The 21,994-nt window shown below is 44.5% G+C and overlaps 1 protein-coding gene and 1 long non-coding RNA gene across 3 annotated transcripts in view; one reads left to right on the top strand and one right to left on the bottom strand.

The window, feature by feature from the left end:
- Positions 1–14,524, bottom strand: part of NUAK1 (NUAK family kinase 1) — a 49,321-nt gene extending 34,797 nt beyond the window's left edge. The window contains exon 1 of the mRNA XM_068142302.1: positions 14,183–14,524. Coding sequence (XP_067998403.1) covers positions 14,183–14,509 — 327 coding nt within the window. The 5' untranslated portion in view covers positions 14,510–14,524. The remainder of the gene's footprint in view (positions 1–14,182) is intronic.
- Positions 14,525–14,688: 164 nt separating this feature from the next.
- On the top strand, positions 14,689–19,195 carry LOC137442729 (uncharacterized). Of its 2 annotated transcripts, XR_010987760.1 has the most exons (5): positions 14,689–14,837; positions 15,420–15,530; positions 17,822–17,908; positions 18,231–18,332; positions 18,836–19,195. It is a non-coding gene; the product is annotated as an uncharacterized lncRNA (long non-coding RNA). The 2 variants fall into 2 exon arrangements; XR_010987759.1 differs by having other exon boundaries at positions 18,231–19,195.
- Positions 19,196–21,994: the final 2,799 nt, after the last annotated feature.

A 21,994-nucleotide genomic window follows, 5' to 3' on the forward strand; every position in this document is an offset into this window, starting at 1 on the left:
GCCTTGAACACACAATTCTAGCTTTCCCTGCTAGAAGAGGAGTTCACAACTGCAGGCTGTTATTGTAAGTAGTCGCCGGGAGAGTTAACTCTGGAGGGGAGAAACAGCACAGCAATTTTTTTTTCCTAGATGGAAAGCTTTTGGCAAAAATTCTCCCAGACCCTGTGATCTACGGGACTGTTGCCCCCTTCTTCAAGACACACAGACACCTTTTTTGGCACGTATTTTGGCTGGGGTCAATTGAACAAGGGAGAGTTAGCACTCAGATTTCTGGGATCCCCTTGCCAAAAGCTAAGCTGTTAGGTAGTGCAACAGCAGCACAGGCTTCCCACTTCACCCTGCCAGTGACCTTCACACAGACTTGGACATACCACCTTCCTCAGAGTGAGGAGCAATTCCCTCTTATGCTGCTTGGTCCAGAAATTCATCTCAGCAAATACCACAAATCATGTCAGACCAAGCAGGACTATTAAAGCAGTGCTGCGCGATGTGAATTGCTGTCCACAAGGGACTGAAGCAAGAGACTGCCTAACCCACTTTGTTTAACTTTTTACTTAAACAATCCTGAAAGGGGAAGCTGCATTGCTACTCTGGAAATTACAACTTTAATTTCATTTGAACCACACAGTCCTCAGTTAAACTGCAGAAATAATTTAAGAACTGACTCCCAAAGAAGCCATTTTTCAACATTTCCTACATTTCCTGGAAACATCACCTCTGATGCTGTGTAGTAAGAGCAGGTTCATTAATTTAACAGGTTAAAGTTCTTCCAATAGCCCAAATAAACCCTAATGTCAGGCTAATTACATGCATTTCACTGGTTTTGCATTTTCACATTCCTCAAAGCAACACATTGCAACGCCACTGGAACATCGATCACTTCCAACTCAATCCCACAAACCATTTGCACACATTGCATCGCTCACACTACATTGCCTGTGGCAGGAATCAATAGTGCTTCCTTGAAAAAAGATCAGGCTTCCTTTGCCCTTAATGGTAACAGCTTTCTCAAGTTGTTGGTTTTTTTAATGCACATGCTGCAGCTCAGAGGTGCCAACGGTTACTGGGTTGTTTAAACACCATTTAGAGTTTTGCTGGGAAGATAAGAATAACTCGGGTGTACAGTAAAACACAGATACACCTATTTGTGCCAAACACTCGGTTTATGGCAATACTTCATAGGAATTATTCCCCATAACAACTGAACTGTCATATCCTACAACTACATCCCAGGCAACCTCCCAGCTGAGCTCACTACGGCTGCTGTCTGATGTGCTCTACATACACACACAGAGAACTACCCAGATGTTCTCCATGTAAAACATTTGGTTTGAAACACAGTGCTTCTTTCCAAAAAGCCATTACATTTGTTTAATGGACTCACACAGTACAACTAAAATATCCTGGAGCAGACATCTGACTGCAACTCTACTCTACAAGCTCCATCTGCAAGAAGGAAAAAAAGAAAGAAAAAGTAAAGGAGAATGCTTTACGTGATTTATACCGGCTTTATGATCAGCCAGTTCATAAAATACTAGCTCTGCTCTACAGACAATAGCACGAATAGCTTTCAAGTGTATTGTTTAGTCCTTGCCTGTGTCAAACAAGTATTTCAAGTGAAACAAAGGGCCGAACTCTACTCTTCGTTTTACAGCAGTGTTAATGTAACTGAGAGCAGCATTTTACCCACGGACATCACAGGGGATGCGATACTTTTTTTGTTGTTTTACACTTGGAGCGAGTGAGTAATGACATCCAATAATGATAACCAGTTACATTCATGGCTGCAGAGTTTTTCTTTCATCCAAGAAAGGCTGGAAGGAGGTTAAAGTACAGCATGAAATCCTTCTCAACAAATTCCTTGCAAGCAATGCACAACCCACAATGAGGCATTTCACAGGTCCCACTAGACCAGATTTTCATCATGAAATGCCAGACAGGATGGGAGAATACATTTGTTTTACTGAAACAGAAAGGCGGGTAGGAAATTCCCTGACTGTACACAGCAAAAACCCTGTTGCTCAAAAAAAATGGCTAGTGCCTAGCCTGGATGTAAATGCACTGCACTGTCTAGCTGCAGGCCCTCATTCCTTCACACTAAGTGGTACCGATCGACCAGGCTCGATGAAGACACAACAGCTGGTGCACTTCTCAGAAACTGGCACCATCCCTTCAGAGTGTGACTACAGCCATGAAAGAGGACATCCACTCTATGAGCAACCTTCCTGAGATAGCTACACCCATACAAGAAATGGACAAGCACAATGATGGAGCTGTGGTTGACCCCATCTCTCCCTGCAGCTCTGCCACAGACTTTCCAGGCGAACCTCCCGGGTGCCCAAAGGACAGCTGTGGCAAACATCTCCTACAGCAGGTGGAGCTTAAACCCACAGACTGCTTCATTATTTCACCTCATTTCACCCAAAGAGAATAAACATGACAAGGAAAGGAGCATGAAAGATGCTATGCCTCATGTATAGGCCTGGTTAAAAAGGTGTCTTCCCAAGAGGACAGTGTGAACCCCTCTCACTTGTGTACTTACACTGGTCTATTAAGCCTGTATTGCCTCCGGCGGGTATTTTGCATGTATTTCATCTTGTGCTGGAGTGAAGCTATCTCATGCTCCAGGTTGCATGGCGTAAGGGCACTCACCAGCCAGAAAGGCTGCACTCTCCCCTCTTCTCCCAAAAGCATTCTTTATTTCCCCCATGCCAAAACAACAACCCACAATATGGCTCTGCTGAAACCACTGCTGAGTTTCACCATGGCATTCCTGGCCACCTGAGGGGAACTCCATGGGGGAAGATATGAAATTTGATTTTTGCAGAGTATCCTTGCAAAAATACACAAATAAATGACAGCTCCAAACATGTGCCTCAGGAGCTGTTTGTTTTGTTGGGTTTTTTTAATGCTTCCCTGTCTTCCCCTGTTAAACTTGTGTTCACGTGACTTAAACTTTTTGCATCACAGGATCACAGGATGTTAGGGGTTGGAAGGGACCTCTGGACATCTTTGAGTCCAACCCCCCTGCCAGAGCAGGACCACAGAATCTAGCATAGGTCACACAGGAACACATTCAGAGAGGTCTTGAAAGTCTCCAGAGAAGGATACTCCACAGTCTCTCTGGGGACCCTGTTCCAGTGCTCTGTGACCCTTACAGTAGAGAGTTCTCCCTTGTTTTGAGGTGGAACTTCCTGTGCTGTAGTTTATATCCCTTGCCCCTTGTCTGCTGATAATACAAAACTGGAGGGAGGGGGGTTGGCTGACATCCCATGAGGCTATGCTGCCATCTAATGTGACCTAGACAGGTTGGAGAGCTGGGTGCAGGCAAACCTCATGAAGTTTAATAAGGACAAGTACAGGGTCCTACATCTGGGGAGGAATAACAATACACACCAGTACAAGTTAGGGGCTGCCTTGCTGGGACGCAGCTCCACAGAGAAAGACCTTGGAGCGCTGGTGGACAGCAAGTTCTCCATGAAACAATGTGCCCTTGTGGCCAAGAGAGCCAATGGTATCCTGGGATGTATCATGAAAAGTGTGTCCAGCAGGTCTAGAGAAGTTCTTCTACCTCTCTATTCTACCCTGATGAGACCACACCTGGAATACTGTGTCCAGTTTTGGGCTCCCCAGGTCAAGAAAGACATATCTGCTGGAGAGTCCAACAGAGAGCCACAAGGATGATTAGGAGACTTGAGCATCTCCCCTATGGAGACTGAGACGCCTAGGGCTATATAGTCTTGAGAAGACCAAGGAGGGATCTCATCAGTGTGTATAAATATCTGAGGGGTAGGTTTCAAATGGATGGGGCCAAGTTCTTTTCAGTGGTGCACAGTAATAAGACAAGAAACAATGGGTTCAAACCTGAACATAGAAGATTTCACCTCAAAAATGAGGAGAAACTTCTGTACAGTAAAGGTAATGGAGCACTGGAACAGGCTGTTCAGAGAGGTTATGGAGCCCTCTTCTCTGGAGACTTTCAAAACCCACCTGGATGCATTCCTGTACAGACTACCCTAAGCTTTAGCAGGGGGGTTGGACCTGATGATCTCTTGAGGTCCCTTCCAGCCTCTAATATACTGTAATACTGTGATCATTCACCATCAGGAACCTCATGGAGATTAGAAAGTGTAATGGAGCTTAGAAATTGTAGTGGAGCTGAAATGCCTTCTTGTGCACAGGAAACATGATATGGAAGCTTTGAGATCTCCATCAACAGCAGGACTCTGGTCTACCCATGAATGGCTAAATTTAGGCTCCAAACTTGGCATGGTATCTTTCCACAGGAACAATGAATTTTTTTTTTTAAGCCTAATATCCCTTAACAAGTGTCTTCATTCCAGGGCAGTAGTGCTCAAGCCCAAATACGCCAACTCGGCTCCTCAGCAGAGTGAGACATTAGGATAATTGAAGTCCCTCAAGCCAGACCTCAGAACAAGATACCCAGCTCCTCCAGCCTCTCTGCTTAAGTTGTCCCACATGTCGGTCACTTGGTTCAGGGTAGCCAAGGGATTCTGGGATTACCACAGGCTGATACTACTCAGAAAAACAAGGCAACTGGGACAGGGTGGCCCACCAGGCACTGATATTTTGTCATGGAGGCAGTCAGGAAGACTGACAAGTCACCAAGAAGGCTGAGGAAGCACCTAGAAATTAACAGTAATATCCGTTGCATGTTAACATAACCATCCTCTCTGTATTCTTAGTACTTATAAACCACAGGACCTGCATTTATTTTGTGATTATGAATTCACCTACAACTAGCTGGGATGCTTTTAAACATGCCAGCCAGACCAAACCCCTTTCCCATAGTTGCTGTCTTTTCATAATGAAAGGTTGGGTTTATTTTTTTCCTCCATTAGTAAGAACAGAACCCGAAAATATTCACACTTAGCAAGACCCAAAACCCCATTGTTGACCAGGAGCAGCTTCCAGGAGTGATGTGTCGTAAACAACCAGAGCTAGAAGCAAATCCCATCTGCCTTTGGGAGAGTTGGGGAACACTAAGCATTTATAACATACAATAGTTTAACTGACTGAATGGAGGGTTGGTCCAGTCTTTGGTTCAAAACATGAAAAATACTAAGCTCAGAGCCAGTACTAAAATGGCACAAGAGCAAGGGACAGCTAGAACCTCACCCCTTCCGTTGTCTCCCCTCTGCAACACACACAGCAAAGGTTGCAGGAAAGCCTCCACATCTACTGAACATCTGGCATTTTTGGTATGGGTCCAGGATGTTTGATGGGTATGGCCAGACACTGTACTCCTGAGTGTCTCACCCAGCCTCCTGGTGTTCAAAGGTCTAGGATCCCCTAATTTATACAACATACTATGCTGCCTGTGAAGACACGGTGATAAATACGTTCTTTTTAAAAGCAGATACTTCTCAAACCATAACTTGCAGATGCTCAAAGTCTTTCATGTGGGTAAGACAAATGAGAGGCATAGAGACTGATTTTGTAGCCAGGGAGAACAGGAAGCAGCAGCAGGAGAATACTATTGAAAGCCTGGATACACTTATGGCTTTAATGAATTGGTCATCAAATATAACAACACACATATGCAGTTTTTACCTTGCTTTGTAGTTCACTCCCTACCCCCCTGCCCCAGCTATTCCCCATATATCTAGAAAAGTGGAAATTATTTTGAGTTTAGTTTATTAAATGGACACACATGGTACTCACATCTGCTGGGAGACATTTGAGGGAAATGCTGACAAATGCCATTTGCATATTTAGTCAGAGACCTTTTCATCTGAGACATTTCCTCTGACAAACCAACTCTCCCAAATACATCAACCCAGCAGGCCTCATAAGAAGAGATTTTTTTTTTCTGCAAACTGTCTGGTGCCTTCCTGGGTGACTTTGGGGCAAATCCTGACTTAAACAGGAGGCAAGAAGATGTAAAATCAATAGTCTCTGTAGGTTAGAGATTCCCCCACCAACATGCCCATCATTGGTGGTGTACAAACCATCCACACTGTACACTAGAACTGACACTGACAGCAGCCTCCACCCCTGTCCAGGTCAGGAGCTGCTAAGGCTCTGGCCATTCTGAGCACAGGAGCTGACAGCTGCCACTGCTTGCCATCCACGCTCAAGCTCCTATCCCACTCCAAGCTCAGAGGCAAATCTGTGCTTCTCACTTTGGAGATTATCCAGAGCTGCAACAGAACATGGTCTGGCTCCACTTACACAGGAGAAGCATTCAAGGCAGCAATGAGAACAAGTATCCTGCTAAGAGGACATGGTTGTACAAGAGGAGATGCTTTGGCTTCGGCATCCTGGTTCACAAGGGTGTGTAAGTGCGGTACGTGAGCTGGAGACTTGAGGCATGGAGATGCCCACATCAAAGCAAAGGGCAGCAGCCAATTTCTGAATCCCTGGTATGTGGGCTTTGGAAACATATCCCAAATGATCTGCATTTGGACTACCATGGCTGTACACATGACCTGCCGGTGATATACCTGATATACCTGGAAATGTTTTCCAACCCACGCTTGGCATTCTTCCTCGGCACTGTCGTGACCGCCACGTCTCCTCTCAGTTCCTCACTCCAGCAAAGACTCTCTAGTTATTTATTTACCAGACAAAACACAGACTAACTGCCATTACAGTTCTGCAAAGAACAAACAATTGCTCACAAGAACTGCACATTCCACGAAGTTTTATTCAACATGTATGACCCCCAACTACAATATATACAGTAATTGTCTCCACATGGTAAATCCACATTGTGGTTCTTAAAAAATACTAATAATTTTTAGAACACATGCCACCAAAAAATGCAGCTTATTTTGCCATCTAATAAAAAACTTTGTACAAGTAATTTCCATTCTCTTGCGTTCTCTAGCATATGGTGCTGTGAAACCATTTGTAATAACACTTAAGCATTTTATAGTGTTTTTAGCTGAAGTCTGCATTGTAAACATTGGCTCAAATTCTGTTGTGGACTTCATATTTAGAGGGATCACACTAGATATGTATCAGGCCAAAATGTCTAGCTTCCCTATATTAGAATAGAATAGAATAAACCAGATTGGAAGAGACCTTCAAGATCATCGCGTCCAACCTATCACCCAACACCACCTAATCAACTAACCCATGTAACCAAGCACCCTGTCAAGTCTCCTCCTGAACACCTCCAATGATGGCGACTCCACCACCTCCCCGGGCAGTCCATTCCAATGGGCAATCACTCTCTCTGTGTAAAACTTCCTCCTGACCTCCAGCCTGAACTTCCCCTGGCGCAGCCTGAGACTGTGTCCTCTTGTTCTGGTGCTGGCTGCCTGGGAGAAGAGACCAACCTCTGCCTGTTTACAACCCCCCTTCAGGTAGTTGTAGAGAGCAATAAGGTCACCCCTGAGACTCCTCCTCTCCAGGCTAAGCAGCCCCAGCTCCCTCAGCCTCTCCTCATAGGGCTTGTGTTCCAAGCCCCTCACTAACTTCGTTGCCCTTCTCTGGACTCGTTCCAGCAAGTCAACATCCTTCCTAAACTGAGGGGCCCAGAACTGGACACAGTACTCGAGGTGTGGCCTAACCAGTGCAGTGTACAGGGGCAGAATGACCTCCCTGCTCCTGCTGGCCACACTGTTCTTAATGCAGGCCAGGATGCCACTGGCCCTCTTGGCTGCCTGGGCACACTGCAGGCTTATGTTCATCCTACCATCAACCAGCACCCCCAGGTCCCTCTCTGCCTGGCTGCTCTCCAGCCACTCTGACCCCAGCCTGTAGCACTGCATGGGGTTGTTGTGGCCAATGTGCAGAACCCGGCACTTGGATGTGTTAAATCTCATGCCGTTGGACTCTGCCCGTCTGTCCAGCCTGTCGAGGTCTCTCTGCAAAGCCTCTCTACCCTCTAGCAGATCAACTCCTGTCCCCAGCTTGGTGTCATCAGCAAACTTACTGATGATAGACTGAATGCCCTCATCCAGATCATCAATAAAGATGTTAAAGAGGATGGGGCCCAGCACTGATCCCTGGGGGACTCCACTATTTGAGTAGTATCCCTCCAGAAAAGAATACACTGAGACACAGGGAAGCTAAATGACCTGCCCAAAATTGTTTGGCCCAATGATGGGGGGAAAGAATCAACATTTATTTTTTTTCACCTGTAAGAGGTGATCATCCTTGAAGGAACATCACTTCATGTTCACTGAAAGCTCAGAAAGAACATGCTGTTCTTTCATTTGGTAAAAGATTTGACTAACATGATTAACATGTTCAAGCTGATGCAGCCAGTGATTAATCAGCCATTCCTATGACTGGACCATACACTTCTGCTTCTCTAGCAAAAACTCTCAGTGCAGAAAAAAGTATTTTGTACTAGTGCCTGTCCTCTCATGACCTGCATCCTGCAATCAGTTACTTCTGTCTGCAGCCTTCGACGTTCAAGTCTTCTTTTACATTTAAGCTATACGAGTGTTTATGTGAAGAACAGGGTAAATTTTATACAACCAAGTAATAACTCCTATTGTAATAAGCCCACAATGTTCTCTCTGAATTACACTAGATTAAATCCAGAGGGTTTTTTCTTTTTCCTTTACTTTTTTTTTAAAGCAGTCTCAGAACACATCTAATAATTAAAGGTAGAACAAAACCCAGCAGAATTATTTTCAAGACCATATACTCTTTTGAACTTCCACTCATTCCAGATCTAGAATTTCCATGCATACATTCACAGAATTTTTATAGAGGACGACCTTAGCTTCACCAACATGCCTTCAGCACTGCAGAAACATCGTCACATTATAAAGTCCCTAAAAGAATTCAGTCTGCACATTTTAAACAAACAAATAGATAATGAAATAAGGCTTTGGCAATACATTTTGCTTAACATTAATCTTTCACTGGGGAACCTCTGGCCCCCTATAAGTGTTGTGTGGCAGAAGAGGTGCATGCAGCTCCCATCACAGGCTGCACAGATTCTGCTGGCAGCTACCAACTTGGAAGCAGGGAGCAAGGCAGCACTCTCTAGGCAGGTCACAGCACTGGCACCCAGAACAAAGCAAGAGGCAATAGCACAAGCAGAGTACAAAAGAGCCAGAAATGGAGATGAAAGCTGAGCGTCATGCAGGGACAAAAGCCTGAAGTAAAGAGAAAGCCCAGGACGAAGGAGAAACCAAGATCTGCAGGAGGAGGCTGTCATCCATAGGACCCTGATGCTATGTACTCTACATGTCTGAAAAAATTAGGTATTAGGCTATGCACTTGGAACTAGCTGGTAATTCTGATGATTTTGGCTTTAATCACCAAGTTTTTCTTTCTCATGTATAAAACAGAGTAGTGATACAAGCCATTGTTACTATTAAAGTGTATTATCATAGCTGTGGAAACCACATTCACAAATCAAGACCCTGCTGTGCAAAGTGCTATACAACCACTTCACATCACAGCAGTGTTGTGTAGATACTTCCACTGGTGTCTACAATAAAAGAAGATATAGTAAGAACAACAACCTAAAAAACCCCAAGTAAACAGTTCTGTATCACATTTGAACATTATCCTGCAGAAGATACACACTGAGTGATCAAGATAAAAATCAATATTAATTAGTGCCCCAGGTGCTAACTGAAAAAGAAATTGCAAGGGGGAAAAAAAGAAAAAAAAGGAAACATAACATGTCATTAAAGATAAGAGAGCATTAAATATAAGAGGGAATAGAGGTATACCAACATTTTTTACTTGATGAGCAAAGCAGATGAGAGAATTGGGAAAAATGTCCCACCTGGCTTTCACTGTCCCCAGTGACCCACAAGCACACTTTTATCTTGTTATTTGGAACCCCTAAAAACCACACCACAAACAAATAGTTGTGTGGCCAACAAGGCCTTAATTACTAACATGACAGAGCTGTCACTGTTGGCATTTGTGTTTTCAGTTTGCTGTGATACAGAGAAATACAGCCAGCGAAGCAAAGGTCCTCCTCTTGCGTTATCTACTGTTGTTTCCTTGTCCCAGAAGTCCTGTGTCCAAAACCACCATAGAGCAGAACTGTTTCATATCAAAGATTTTCTCTGGAGTTGCAACTAAAAAATTTTCAGTCACTCTAAATTGTGGATTGTTCGGTTTCTTTGGGGAGTTGTGTTGTGTTTTTTTTTTACCCACCAAGATTTTATTTTGGAAACCAACTTAATTTGATAACATCTCTCTACTTGGCGTTTCTGTGCATGAAAGATAAATAGCACACACCACCACACATAACACGCCTGCACAAATACACACTGCATGCCTGTTTTTCATGTCGGGCTGCAACTTGTCATCAATTCCCAAAATTAACTTTCTGGAGGAACTACTGTAGGAGAATAGTGCTTCCTCCACCTACTGGTGAGGAGGAAGAAAAGATGTCCTAGCTCTCAGGCAGAGAGGGAGGTGAAGACGGAGGGGAGGCTCCTGAAGCCGCTCCCCACCGCAAGGCAGAAAAGCTCCTGGCTTTTGCAAAGCGCAAAATCTCTCTTGAGGGCAGATGACAAATGAAGGAAAAAGAGATAAAAGAGGGTGCAGATAAAACGGGGTGCTTCATAAAAGGTTATAACAAATATAACAACCAACCAGCAACATTAGCAAGCTCCAGGTCCTGCAGTAGCAGGGAAAGCAAATGACTCCCACCAGAGCACCTCCACTGAGGGCACCCACAGGAAGCTGTAAACCCTCCAGAATATTGAACCCCTGAGTTAAACTGCTGGGAGAGCCCCAGGCAGCCTAACAAGGTATCTTCCCCATTTTAGACCTATGTGCTCCTTTATTGACATCAGTGTAACTAACAGTAATGCATTTTTGTAGCCAGACATTGTTTTCTACATAATGTCAGGAAAAGACATATAAAAAGACTGAAAATGCCTATCTGTAATTGAAAGTTCCATTAGAAGGAGTATTTATGCCAGTGGAATCGTTTACTTAAAGAACCAAGCACACCTACCATCACCACGCACCATGCACAGGATCAGCCAGACACGGTCAACACACAGCTTATCTAAGGCTGACATAAGTGTAACTGTGGATTTCTTGGCTAACAAACATTGAATGCATAATATGAACAAATGCTCAGTTCTTTGGTTTAACATGTGCAAGATGACAAGTGGAGAAAACACCCACAGAAATGTCAACATGAGTGTTACTTCACAGGCTTGCGATATTCCCTCTTCATCCTTACACTTACTAACAGGTGCCTTAATTTAAAATATCACACAGTGTATACCGAGCCAGTACTAATGAAGGAAGCTTTGCTGGCAAAATTAGGCACCTCACACGTCATGTAGTGGGCAATATTTTAACTGCTTTGTGCAGCAAGCAATACTGTCTGTAGTCACTGTGGTAACTAAGACACAAATTCATGTAAGTTGTTTCCAATAACAAATTAAATGCATATACGCTCTACCCTGGAGTTTTATGGCAGGCAGCTTTACAATCATGTTCCACGAAGTTAAAAGGAAAGACAAAGCACTGTAACAACCTGAATAAATCTGCAGTTAATAACTGCCAAGTAATACTTTCATTCAGGTCACCAAAAATCCTGTTATTGATTTCCAGTGACACAGGACTAAAGCATATCTGCACCCTTGATTGAACTGTTTTCTCACCTTGGTTTTACTTCACTAACTCAAATCTGCCAATTTCTATTTCACTCTTAAGCTCTGTATTTATACAGATGATGACAAATCCAAAGTTCATGCTTCATATTAAAAGTCTAGCTAACCATGCAAATATCTTTATGAAGTGCTGTATGGCTAAAGAGATTGTTAACAAATGAGAGGCAGAAAGGCCAAACAGGATCACTTAGACAGGGCTGATGACTGGGAACACAACGCCGCTGCCAAGGTCCAGCTTCGCAATCTGTTACCGTACAGCTTCAAATACCTGCTTACGCCTGAGTAAAGAAAAAGATGATTAGCTAAACCAGCAGCAGAATAGGAAGCAAACAGACTGAGTGACCTTGGGACTCTTGCTACCTAGCTGCCAGTTGTGAGATGATTTGCATTGGACATGGTGCAAGAGACTGTCAGCTGCATCGCTTGCTCTGTGCATCCCCTGCTGGACACACATCCAGTCCAGCCTGCTCATGAGCCCTGGCAACACTCAACACTAATAAAAACTGAGGGAAGTAAGGGAAGAGAAAGGCTAGGGGGAAAGTGAAGGAAAATTCTGCCCATCTCTGATCATTCTGTCCATGCCCTTGTCTTACCCACAGAAACAACTGGTGTTCTCTGCAACAGTCAAACAAGAGAACTATCAGGGGAAAAAAACAAACAAACAAAAAACACAAGAGTTTTCCATTCACTTAAGTCTGGCTGGATTCCTGACAACCAGCTTTTATTCTGTAAGCATACAAAATGTGGATACTTTACATACACTCACAGATGTTAAAGTTAAAACAGACACATTACACCAGAACTTGCCTGCAGACTAGTTAATAATTATGAAGCGCCACACGCCAAGGCTTGTATTACTATGGTATAAAACTCACACTCTGGTAAGGATTTGTTTAGCTTCTACATGCCAACTGATAAGAGCAAGTGCAACATTTTTACTGCATTTAAGTCTGCATGGGAGTTCTGGTTTTCACCTTCTCCATTTGAAGATGGCACTAGCCATAAAAGTTGACTTCAGAATGCATCATCTAAGTATCCCTAGCTGTATAACTGAAATGCTTGCCAGGACAATATAAAAAAAACCCAGGTGTGTTGTTGACTTAAAGGAGATACACATCTATGCTACATCCTTTCCTCTGAGGGCCCTTCCCAAACCCAAATGTGGGTTTAACAATATGGTCACTTTTTGTGTGTGGTTAATCAGGTCTTTCTAAAAAAGGTGTTTTCAACATATTTGCTTCTTTACTGCATTTTGTAATTTAGCTCAAACTACTGAAGCTTTTGTTAGCCTTCAACTGTAAAACAGCCAAGACAGCAAACTTAGAAAATCATGGACTGGGAGTGAGCATGTGCAGAGATGTCCATCTCTGGTTTCTCTTTAGCCAGCCTCCAAATGAGCTAATAAACTGAAAGCATACATGATATGACTCTACAGCTTGGCTGAAACTCATTTTTACTGTCGACACAAAGATATTTAGTTGCAAAGTAAGTGTCCCTTATTACAGCCATGACATCTGCAATTTCATTTCCTTTTATACAGTTTCTTCTACCTCTGGGTGTGTATTGAGCCTCCAGGCAACCAAAAGGGAAAGATAAATGAGATAAAACCTGTAACGTCACTACGGAAATGTCTTGCTTTTAGATGAAGTCTAGTGAAAACTCAATTAGTCTGCTTCATATGAAAAGCAGCATTAAGAGCTCTTTAGAAAGCCATCTATTTCTCTGAGCAATCTTTAATGCAACGCCTGCTTCTCATTCACTTGCCCTCTGTGAATAGTTATGTATTTCAGGGAAGGAAAAATGACAATAACTCTGATTAATGTGTGCATTTCTTCAATTGCATTTCTGCGCCCTGCTGGAGTGCTGCACCGATGAGGAAATGCTGGAGCCGAGTTACTGCTGGACAACCTCCGGGCTGCTTGAAGTCTCCAGCCATCCGGCACCGCTGAGCGGTGAAACGGATCGTAAAAACCAATGGAGCTGGGTTGCAGTCCCAGCCATTTTTTTAGGTGTCAGCAAAGTTCAGGTCACAAAAGTATGACTGAATCATGGCATTTTTAACCGGAGAACCAGCGCTTGCCCTTCTGACAGTACTTTGTGAGTGGCTTTGGTTACCTCAGGGGATGTGACAGGTTTTGTTAAACTGCGAATTTCCAGTGGGGAAAGAATAACAGTTCACAGTGAACTTGCATGTAAAAGGAAAACACAACCCGATAAGCCACCCTATTTTTCCAATAATAACAGAACCTTCAAATAAAAAATACCACTACCCCCCGACAAAAGGAAAAAAAAGTTTCTGTATGGGATTTGCACTGCAAACAAAGCCCTGGACTCAAGTGACCACTGACATGAGTGAGATGCTAACCCTCTCGTCAGTGCGGGAGCAGACCCGGGTACCCGCAGGTTGCCGGCCACGCCGGGCTCCCGCCTCACCGGGACACATCAGCCCTGCATATGGACTGATCTCCCTCTGAACGGGTCCCTGAGGGATTGCACCCTGACGGCTCTGTTCTAAAGCGGGTGTTGGAAAGAAAAATTATATGCACATACATATATAATAAAAGGCAAAAGAGAAGCCTCTCCATCTGCCTTACCACTCTGCCAGAAAACCTCTCGATGGCCCGCTTTACTTTGCCATAGGTGCCTTTGCCCAAGGTCTCCTGCAGCTCGTAGCGATGCTTCAGGTTGTGCTTGTGGTGATGCCGCTTCACCCCCTGCTGCTTTCTCGCTGCCGCCGTTACCTCCGGGGACGGAGCCTTCCCGAGCGGTTCCTCCATGGCCGCCGCCGCTGCAGCAGCTGCGGCTGCTGTTGCTGCTGCCGCCGCTGCCTCGGCGCCGGCCGGCCCTGAGCCGCAGGAGGAGCAGCGGGGCTGTGCGGGGCTGCTGCTGCTGCCGCAGGCGGCCGCCTCGGCGCCCTCCATGCCCGGCGGCAGCGAGCCAGCGTGTGCGCGCCCCGCCGGCCTCACAGCCTCTGCCTCGGCCCCGCGCCCGCGCCGGCACCATGGGGCGCGGCGGGGCGGGGCGCGGCTCGGCACGGCGGGGCTGGGGGCGGTGGCGACCAGTGCTCTCCTCCCATTCCCTGCCGGCGGCGGTGGCAGCGACAGGACAGGGGTGGGGCGGATTCTCCGCTCCGGCCGGGCCTCCCCCACCGCCGCGAATGAGGCGTGGGCGTCCTCTCCGTGTTCGGCCGTAGCGTCTGGGATCGCTGCCCCGCGAGCGGCCGGCCCGAGCCCTCCTTTGTTCGCTGAGGTAGGCTGGGCGCCGCGGCCGTTCTCCCGGCCCGCTAGAACGCGCCTCTGCGGGCCTGGCCACCGGCGCGGCGGAGAGAGCAGCCTGGCTCCAGCCCGCCCCTCACGGCCGCGGGCTGGACGAACCCCGAGGTTGAGCCCCCGGCCTCTGCGGGACCGGCCTGAGGCATGGCGGGGGTCTGCCCTGGTCCCGCGGATCTGGCATGTGCACCTGCGGAGCCTAGCCCTAAACTTGGACATAAGGATGATGGGCAGGGTCCGGAGTGAGCCAGCACCAATTTTAGGTCTGGAAAGTTTTTCCAGAAAACACTTAATTTTCCCCATTCACCAAGTGGGTGAGGGTTTCCCGCAGGGTTTCCATGTAGCTAGAACTGGCAGAAAAACACAGGCACACCCAGTCGCTGTCTGGCGTTGGCATGGGCACGCACTGTTGGCGTGCTACAGGAGGCTGCAAGAAACCTTGCTGGGCCTGCTGAGGTTGGTGTGCAAAGCACTACCAATCTCTAGAACTGTGGAAGTAAAAATGAATGCATAAAGTTCATGTTTTTTCTTCATTTTAAAGTAAGGTTGTTATTTCTTTCAGAAAGACATCTTGGAAACTTGACCCGATGCAGACATAGAGTTGACAGAGTTAAGATGAACGAGCTTTTTCATTTAGAAAAGAAGCCATCCCCCAAGCCTGTGGCCAGAGAAGGTAGATGATCTCTTGTAGCAGAAATTGAAGGTTTGCACACAGTGAAATCACTTTGGCATGCTCCAATATGGCCACTTCACTGGACTAACAAAGAGTCCTACATGTGAGAGCCACAACTCGGTCTCTTCTGCCTAGTCACTGTCCTTACGGTGCAGGGAATGAAAAATTGTCCTAGCATGCATTCACCTCAGGACAACTTCACTTAAATAAAAGCTAAATCAAAGTCTTGATCTTGCTGAGTGCCATGAGTATGGCAGTCTGTCAAGATGACAGTGTCAGCTGCCTAGTGGTTTTGCATGTCCAGTGCAAGCCCTAGTCCCACCAGATGAGCCTAGGTTTTGCTCTGGTCTGTGCCAGCTGACTCTGCACTGGACTCCCATGAGCAGCTCAGAAATCACTCAGTGCCCCCAGAGGCAGCAAGGAGGAGTGTCCAGCGATAGTTGTTCTGGAAGCTCTCTTCTGGCTGGAATTCAGTGTAGTCTACAGCTAGGTCCTTTATAGCTCTTCAAGAGCCAAATAGCATGAGTGCCACTGATGAAAATGGGTTTCCTTATGTTATGAGGGTTGTTAATATTCCTCAGTGAATTGTCTTCTAGCTGGTTGGAAGCATGCGTTTCCATAAGGAAGTATACAATGAATCATTGCTTTACATTGTGATTAGATGGCTATAAAGCATGATAAAATACCATAACCTCCAAAATTAAAAATGACAATTTTCTACTGGTATAAGCACAGGTACTGTGATGTAGTAGAAGTACCACTTTTCCTTTTAAATTTCCACAATCTTAAATGTGAAACCAGAGCAAATTAAGTACATCAATTAAAACTGAGCATAAGGACCTTTCTGTGCTCATACGTAATAGCCATGGGAATTGAAGATAATGATAAATATAGAAGTACAGATATGGCTGAGTGTATCAGCAACAGAGCTTTTCCCCTTTATTTTGTAACATACTGTCAGCTTTGCAATTGGTGTTATATTTGTCACTAGAGGAATGAAAATATACCAAAGCAAATAGTAAGCTAGTGTCATTCATAACAGATAGAAGAATACTAAGAAGTAAAAGTCACAGAGGGAAGGTGAGACAATGTTAGAATGGACATAGAGAATCTTAAATAATGATTTTTGCAGGAGATTTGCATCCTTCTAGCTGTTGGTGTCAGTGTAAAACATGCAGTGTTTCATTGTTTCTGAAATAAACATTTGGTGAGAATTTAAGCTGTCTGAGTGTACAGACACCACTAGGGAATTCTCAGTTTCTGACCGTATTATTTTATGTAAATGCTTTCCCTTATTCACAAAAAGGAATTATCCTCCCATTGAAATCGGTAGACTTCTGCTAGCCAGCTTTAAAGGAAATAGGATTAGGCTCCAATTTGCAAAACAGTATTGAAGGATGTGTTGTACCAAATCTAAGCTGTACAGATAATCCCAGTAACAAGCATAAAGCCTATGGTTTCAGTAGGCTTACCTTCATGAAGTCTATGTGCATTGGGAAACAATCTTAAAAGATTGTAACATGTTAGCAGTATAAATTTATCATCAAAATCAGTCTAGTTCTAGGATTCATTTTTGCCATGAACTTTCAAAACAGCACAAATTATTTGCCATCTGGTGTAGAGACACTCAGGATTAAAAAAAAACAACAACTAGCTGGCTAAATAGCTTTCAGTCAAATGTTTAGGTCTGCTCAGAAAGTCTGCAACACCTGCAATAAGAGTGAAGATTCCCAGAGCTGATGTTAATTCATTCCATGTGTTTAGCTAAATAAAGAAATAAATAAATGAGACCCAAACCAAACACTGCATTTCAAAGACAGTTCCTATGAATACTTACTTTACAAACTGAGGCCAGGTACTTTCTGTACAATTATTACGCGTATTGCAGCTGAACTTGGTGACATGTATCATTGGTGCAGAAACAGACTTTTTGCTCATAAGCAGCGTTTGCAAAGCGTTCAGCAGTGTTGTTCCACCCTTACAAGGGTTTCCAGGGGCCTGGCTGGAAGCTGGAATACTTACTTTGTTTCCTAGACAGGAACAGAGGAAGGAGGAGAAATGAGTACTAAAGGAGTTCCTGGGTGCAACAGACCTGTGTTCTCTGATACTGTTGTGATGCTTTCTTAAGTTTTAGTTCTCTTTGCTGAGCTCTAGTCTATATGTGAAGAAATACATAGCCATATTTTTAAGTAAGCCAGATGAGTTGCTTTGGTTATGCTTGATGATCAGACTAAGTACAGGTGCACGTTTGCTGGGCCAAGCTGAAGTACTCAGCACTGTCTACCCTGCAGATCTGAAGATAACGTAACTGCAAATGTTTGGAAGATGCTGGCAGGTGAGACCAGAGGACATTCTCTCAACTGAACCTTCTCCTCTGTGTAAGTACCTGCTGAGAGAGAGCTTTTTGGTCTGATGAAATGAAAGCATGTTAATGTGTTCCACTCACTGGTGGGGATTATCCTTTAGAAAGAGGCGGCTGGCAGAGATGGCTGGCATCCATCTGTTTCCTACATCAGGTATCTGCATATTATTTGCCTTGGCAGATCACATCCAATCCTTGGAATTGCATGGTTTATGAAAATTAGAGCAGCCACACAAGCTCAAGACTGTAATGCTGATTTTCTGTGTTGTGAGCTGTATAAAGAACTTTACCTCGACAAGTAGCAGTCTTTTGAGGTGTGTCTTGTTTGCATCCCACAGATGTCAGTTCACTACTAAAACAATACTTCAATCAAGTAATGAATACCCGCACCCCGCATCTGCATCCCAGGTTCAGACATTATAACTTCTAGCTAAATTCAGGTACCTCCTCTTGTTATTTGATTGCCCCTAGGCCTCTTGAGTTGTCCATGCAAAAGTAAAAATGGAGACTTAGGTGGAGTTAAGCTCTCCAAATCTCATCCTGAACCCATTCCTTTATGGGCAATGGAGGAATACTTGTGAGTCTGTTAGAAGAGGTCTCTAGAATTTAGGCTGAGGCTCTTTATAAGAGTTTAAGACTTTCAATAGGAGAGGAGCCAAATACCCATAAAATATATTTTTTAGATTCCAAGCTTCAAGCCTTTGCTTCAGAGGTGTCATAGGTTGAGAATTTAGACCATGAAGATGTTGCCAGTTTTTGTCTGTAATACCAGTTATTTCTTTTACTGCTTGGTGTGTTTTATTGGAATATCCATAGCACAGAGGATACTGATCTCCTGCTGAATTAATTATTTCCTGATCTGAACATATTTATATAAGCATGTGTGTGCCTGCATGCTTGTCGTGTTATTTTATCCATGTAAAATCTGCTTTTCTACACCTAGCAATTTTGCATGATACCTTGAACTGCTATTGCTAAACTGGAACACTCAATGCCATTGAGAAGCAAGGAGAAATAACCAAACGTGCAGAGGAGGGAAAACTGAAATGTAAGGGCTGAAGCTCAGAGTCTCTTCTGTTGCAAGGTTTCTAGGAGGACTGAGCACAAAAAATTCCTTCTTCATCTGTTGCTTTCCTGTTTCTCAGTCAGTGTAGAGAGTCTTCCAGTAAAGCTCAGTGATGGTGTGTCTATTTCATTATTTATGTATTATTTTAATTAAATAAATGAACCCTGCAATCCAAACTCCTTCCCCCTGCACATTAATCCTTTCACGATTAAAGCTCCCATGCATCAGCAGGCCATAATAAGGAAAACCAACATTACAGCTTTCATGGTGAGAAGGGAATTGCAACAGGCTACAGTCGCTGGATTGTGCATTTCACCGATGCGAACTGCAAAAAAAGTGATGAAGTGACTCGGCAGCGTTCTTGCCTTCTCTCATCACTTCCCTTCTTTGCCTCTGGTTGCCTCCCTTCCGTCACCTCTGTATTTTTGCCTTTATTTTGAGAGGGTGACTGCATCACTTCCAGCTATCAGCACATTAGGTCCTGTCTAGGCACCTGGATCTCTGCTTGCCACATTATGCCCACTGCTGTTTCCCACACATGGAACAGCTGCTCTCAATATAGTTTGTACATGCATGGCTTCTTGAAGGCATCACTGAGTCCAGCTGTCCACCAGCCACCATTTCACAGTGCCTGCAGCCCCAGCTCCCCCAGCACATTGGTGCATCCAAGTGAGATGTCTTAACCTTGGTGTTCAGCACTGCAACCCCAAGCACTTAGCTGGTAAACACAGGCAGACTTTGGTGGTGCCTGTGGGTTGAGGAGGAAAAGGGTGGAGCTGTGCAGCTGCCAGTTGGTTTGGGGCCAGGAGGCAGCCAGAATGAAGAGAGGGGGGAGCAGCTGAGGTGCTGACAGGCTTGGGGACAACCTGCCAGGGCCTGCCAGCCCATGTCAAGGAGCTGCATGCTGTAGGGACCTTCTCTCAGAGATGTTTATATGGGAGTCTAATGGGGAAGTGTGAACTTTTTCTGTTGTGACCCCTTCATCCTGAATGACTCATGGATGAGATGGGACAGATACATCCCTCCAGGTCTCTGGGATTTCCTGCCCAGTCGGATTGCATGGAGATACCACAGGCACTGGGTTGATCCTACCAGGAATGACAGTTTAGCTTTGGTTGTGGCTTTTGTGGGGAGTTCATTGCTGTGATGCCTGTGATGAAGAAACTGAAAGTGTGTTTTGCACAAGATGTTTGTTTTGATGTTGTGGTCTGTAGACCTGTGTCTAGATCATATAGATCTTTTCTCACAGCTATTGGATGCATAACCAGTTTTCTTGGAAATACAAGGATAAAGCTGCTCCAACAATATAGGAAGTCAAAAAATACCTGATTTTTGTTTGATTTTTTAAAATCTATATATTTCTTAGAGTGAAGATGGTTAAGCATAAGATGTTATACTAGAAATAATGCTGCATGTGGCATCAATGAGTTACTGAACATTTGTGCTTTTGGATGCACCAATCTAGACAAATACTTCCTTGCAACTGTCACTGACCAGCAGATACCTGGGATAATAAGAGCAAATTCTGCCCAGTTACTGGAAATGAGCCCCACTGCACTTAGAACATAACATCTACCATGTTATGATAGACATAGAATGCACCTCATCAAAAAGAACTTAGATAGATATACAATATGTCTCACCAGAAAGAACAACATTCATTATATTCAACAGATAACACACATCACTTCTCTGAGTTTGACCCTGGCTTGGCAGTGTAGGTATGCAGTTCAAGTCCAGGGGACAAAACGGCACTGTGTGCCACCTTACTCCTGCTGGGGTACAAATCTGTGAGGAATAGATGGCAATGTGGCTCTCTCTTCCTGCATGTGCTGCAGCCTGGCTGGCAACCTCCTTCACTCCACAGACAACAGGGAGCAAGGATTGAATCATGCCTTCCCAAAAGGCAGACCTTTCCCTTCCTAGAGGTGTTTTTGGGAATGATGGAATGCTTCATCCCTTGGTACAGGCTCCTAGAGATGCAATCTGGTGCTGAGAAACCATCTCCAGCTCTCCATCTCCCTCTAAATTCCCACTGAAATAATGGAATTCAGCATGGTGTGCATCATGGCTTCATAGCTGTAAGACTGGCTGGATTTTTCCTTTGCTGATCATTAGTTTGTCAAAGTCAAAACAATACAAAATTAGAAAATAGATTCAGTGTAGAGACTGCCAGCTTCCTTTAGCTTCATTTTGTTTACTTTTCATTTGTCTGCAGCCACTTCCTGGCTTTGGAAAATGGTGTTGTCTATGGTTTGTAAATAAAATTAGGGCAAATAATAAAAATTGTTAATGGTGATAATCCCACGTTATGGCAAGTGACTAGAAAAAAAGTAAACAGAATATTATAACTTCAGCATGTGTAGCAACAATACAGAACAACTTCTGCAGGACACAGCCATACCCAGAATTTTGGGGTAGCAAACTACAAAGAGCAGTTAAATGGCAAATGAATCTCTATGTGTATAGATGCCCAAGAAGCAAATACAGTTTTCCATTAGATCTTTTTAAAGTCCCATCCTTGTTGTTAGCAGAGAAGACTCTCTAAATCAATACCAAATTGCTAAGCAACAAACTTGATCAAAGCCTCATTATGCATGGAAATTTCATTTTGCTGGCTAGGGAACTGCAAGGGGGAAGGTTTTCTGGCTCTCTGTGTTGCCTTTGTGCTTCTCATGTGGTATAAGGGGAATTGCACATTTCCAAACTCCCCATAGCGGGTGTAGGGGAGTAGAGGATGCCATCCCCTCAAACACTGGCATCTAGGAGGATAGTGGTAGCCCCTCTGACTCCAGCACCATCCTCACTGCCACACTTACAACAGGGTGAGTGTCCTGAAGTGGGGAGTTCGGTGGGTGGGAAAGAGACCTGTGACATGTCATTTTCTTTAGAGCTGATGCTAGCTGGTCCACACAACAGCCAACCCAGGTTTCTCCAGCCTGCACTGAAGTTCAACAACCTCAGTTTGGGGTTCAACAGCCCCCAAAAGAATAGAGATTTTAAGAAAAGACACAGCCACAATCTTACAGGGAGAAG

Source organism: Melanerpes formicivorus, unplaced genomic scaffold (assembly GCF_026170545.1).
Source record: "Melanerpes formicivorus ecotype bairdi unplaced genomic scaffold, bMelFor1.0.p_v2 SCAF_8, whole genome shotgun sequence".
Taxonomy (NCBI): Eukaryota; Metazoa; Chordata; class Aves; order Piciformes; family Picidae; genus Melanerpes; species Melanerpes formicivorus.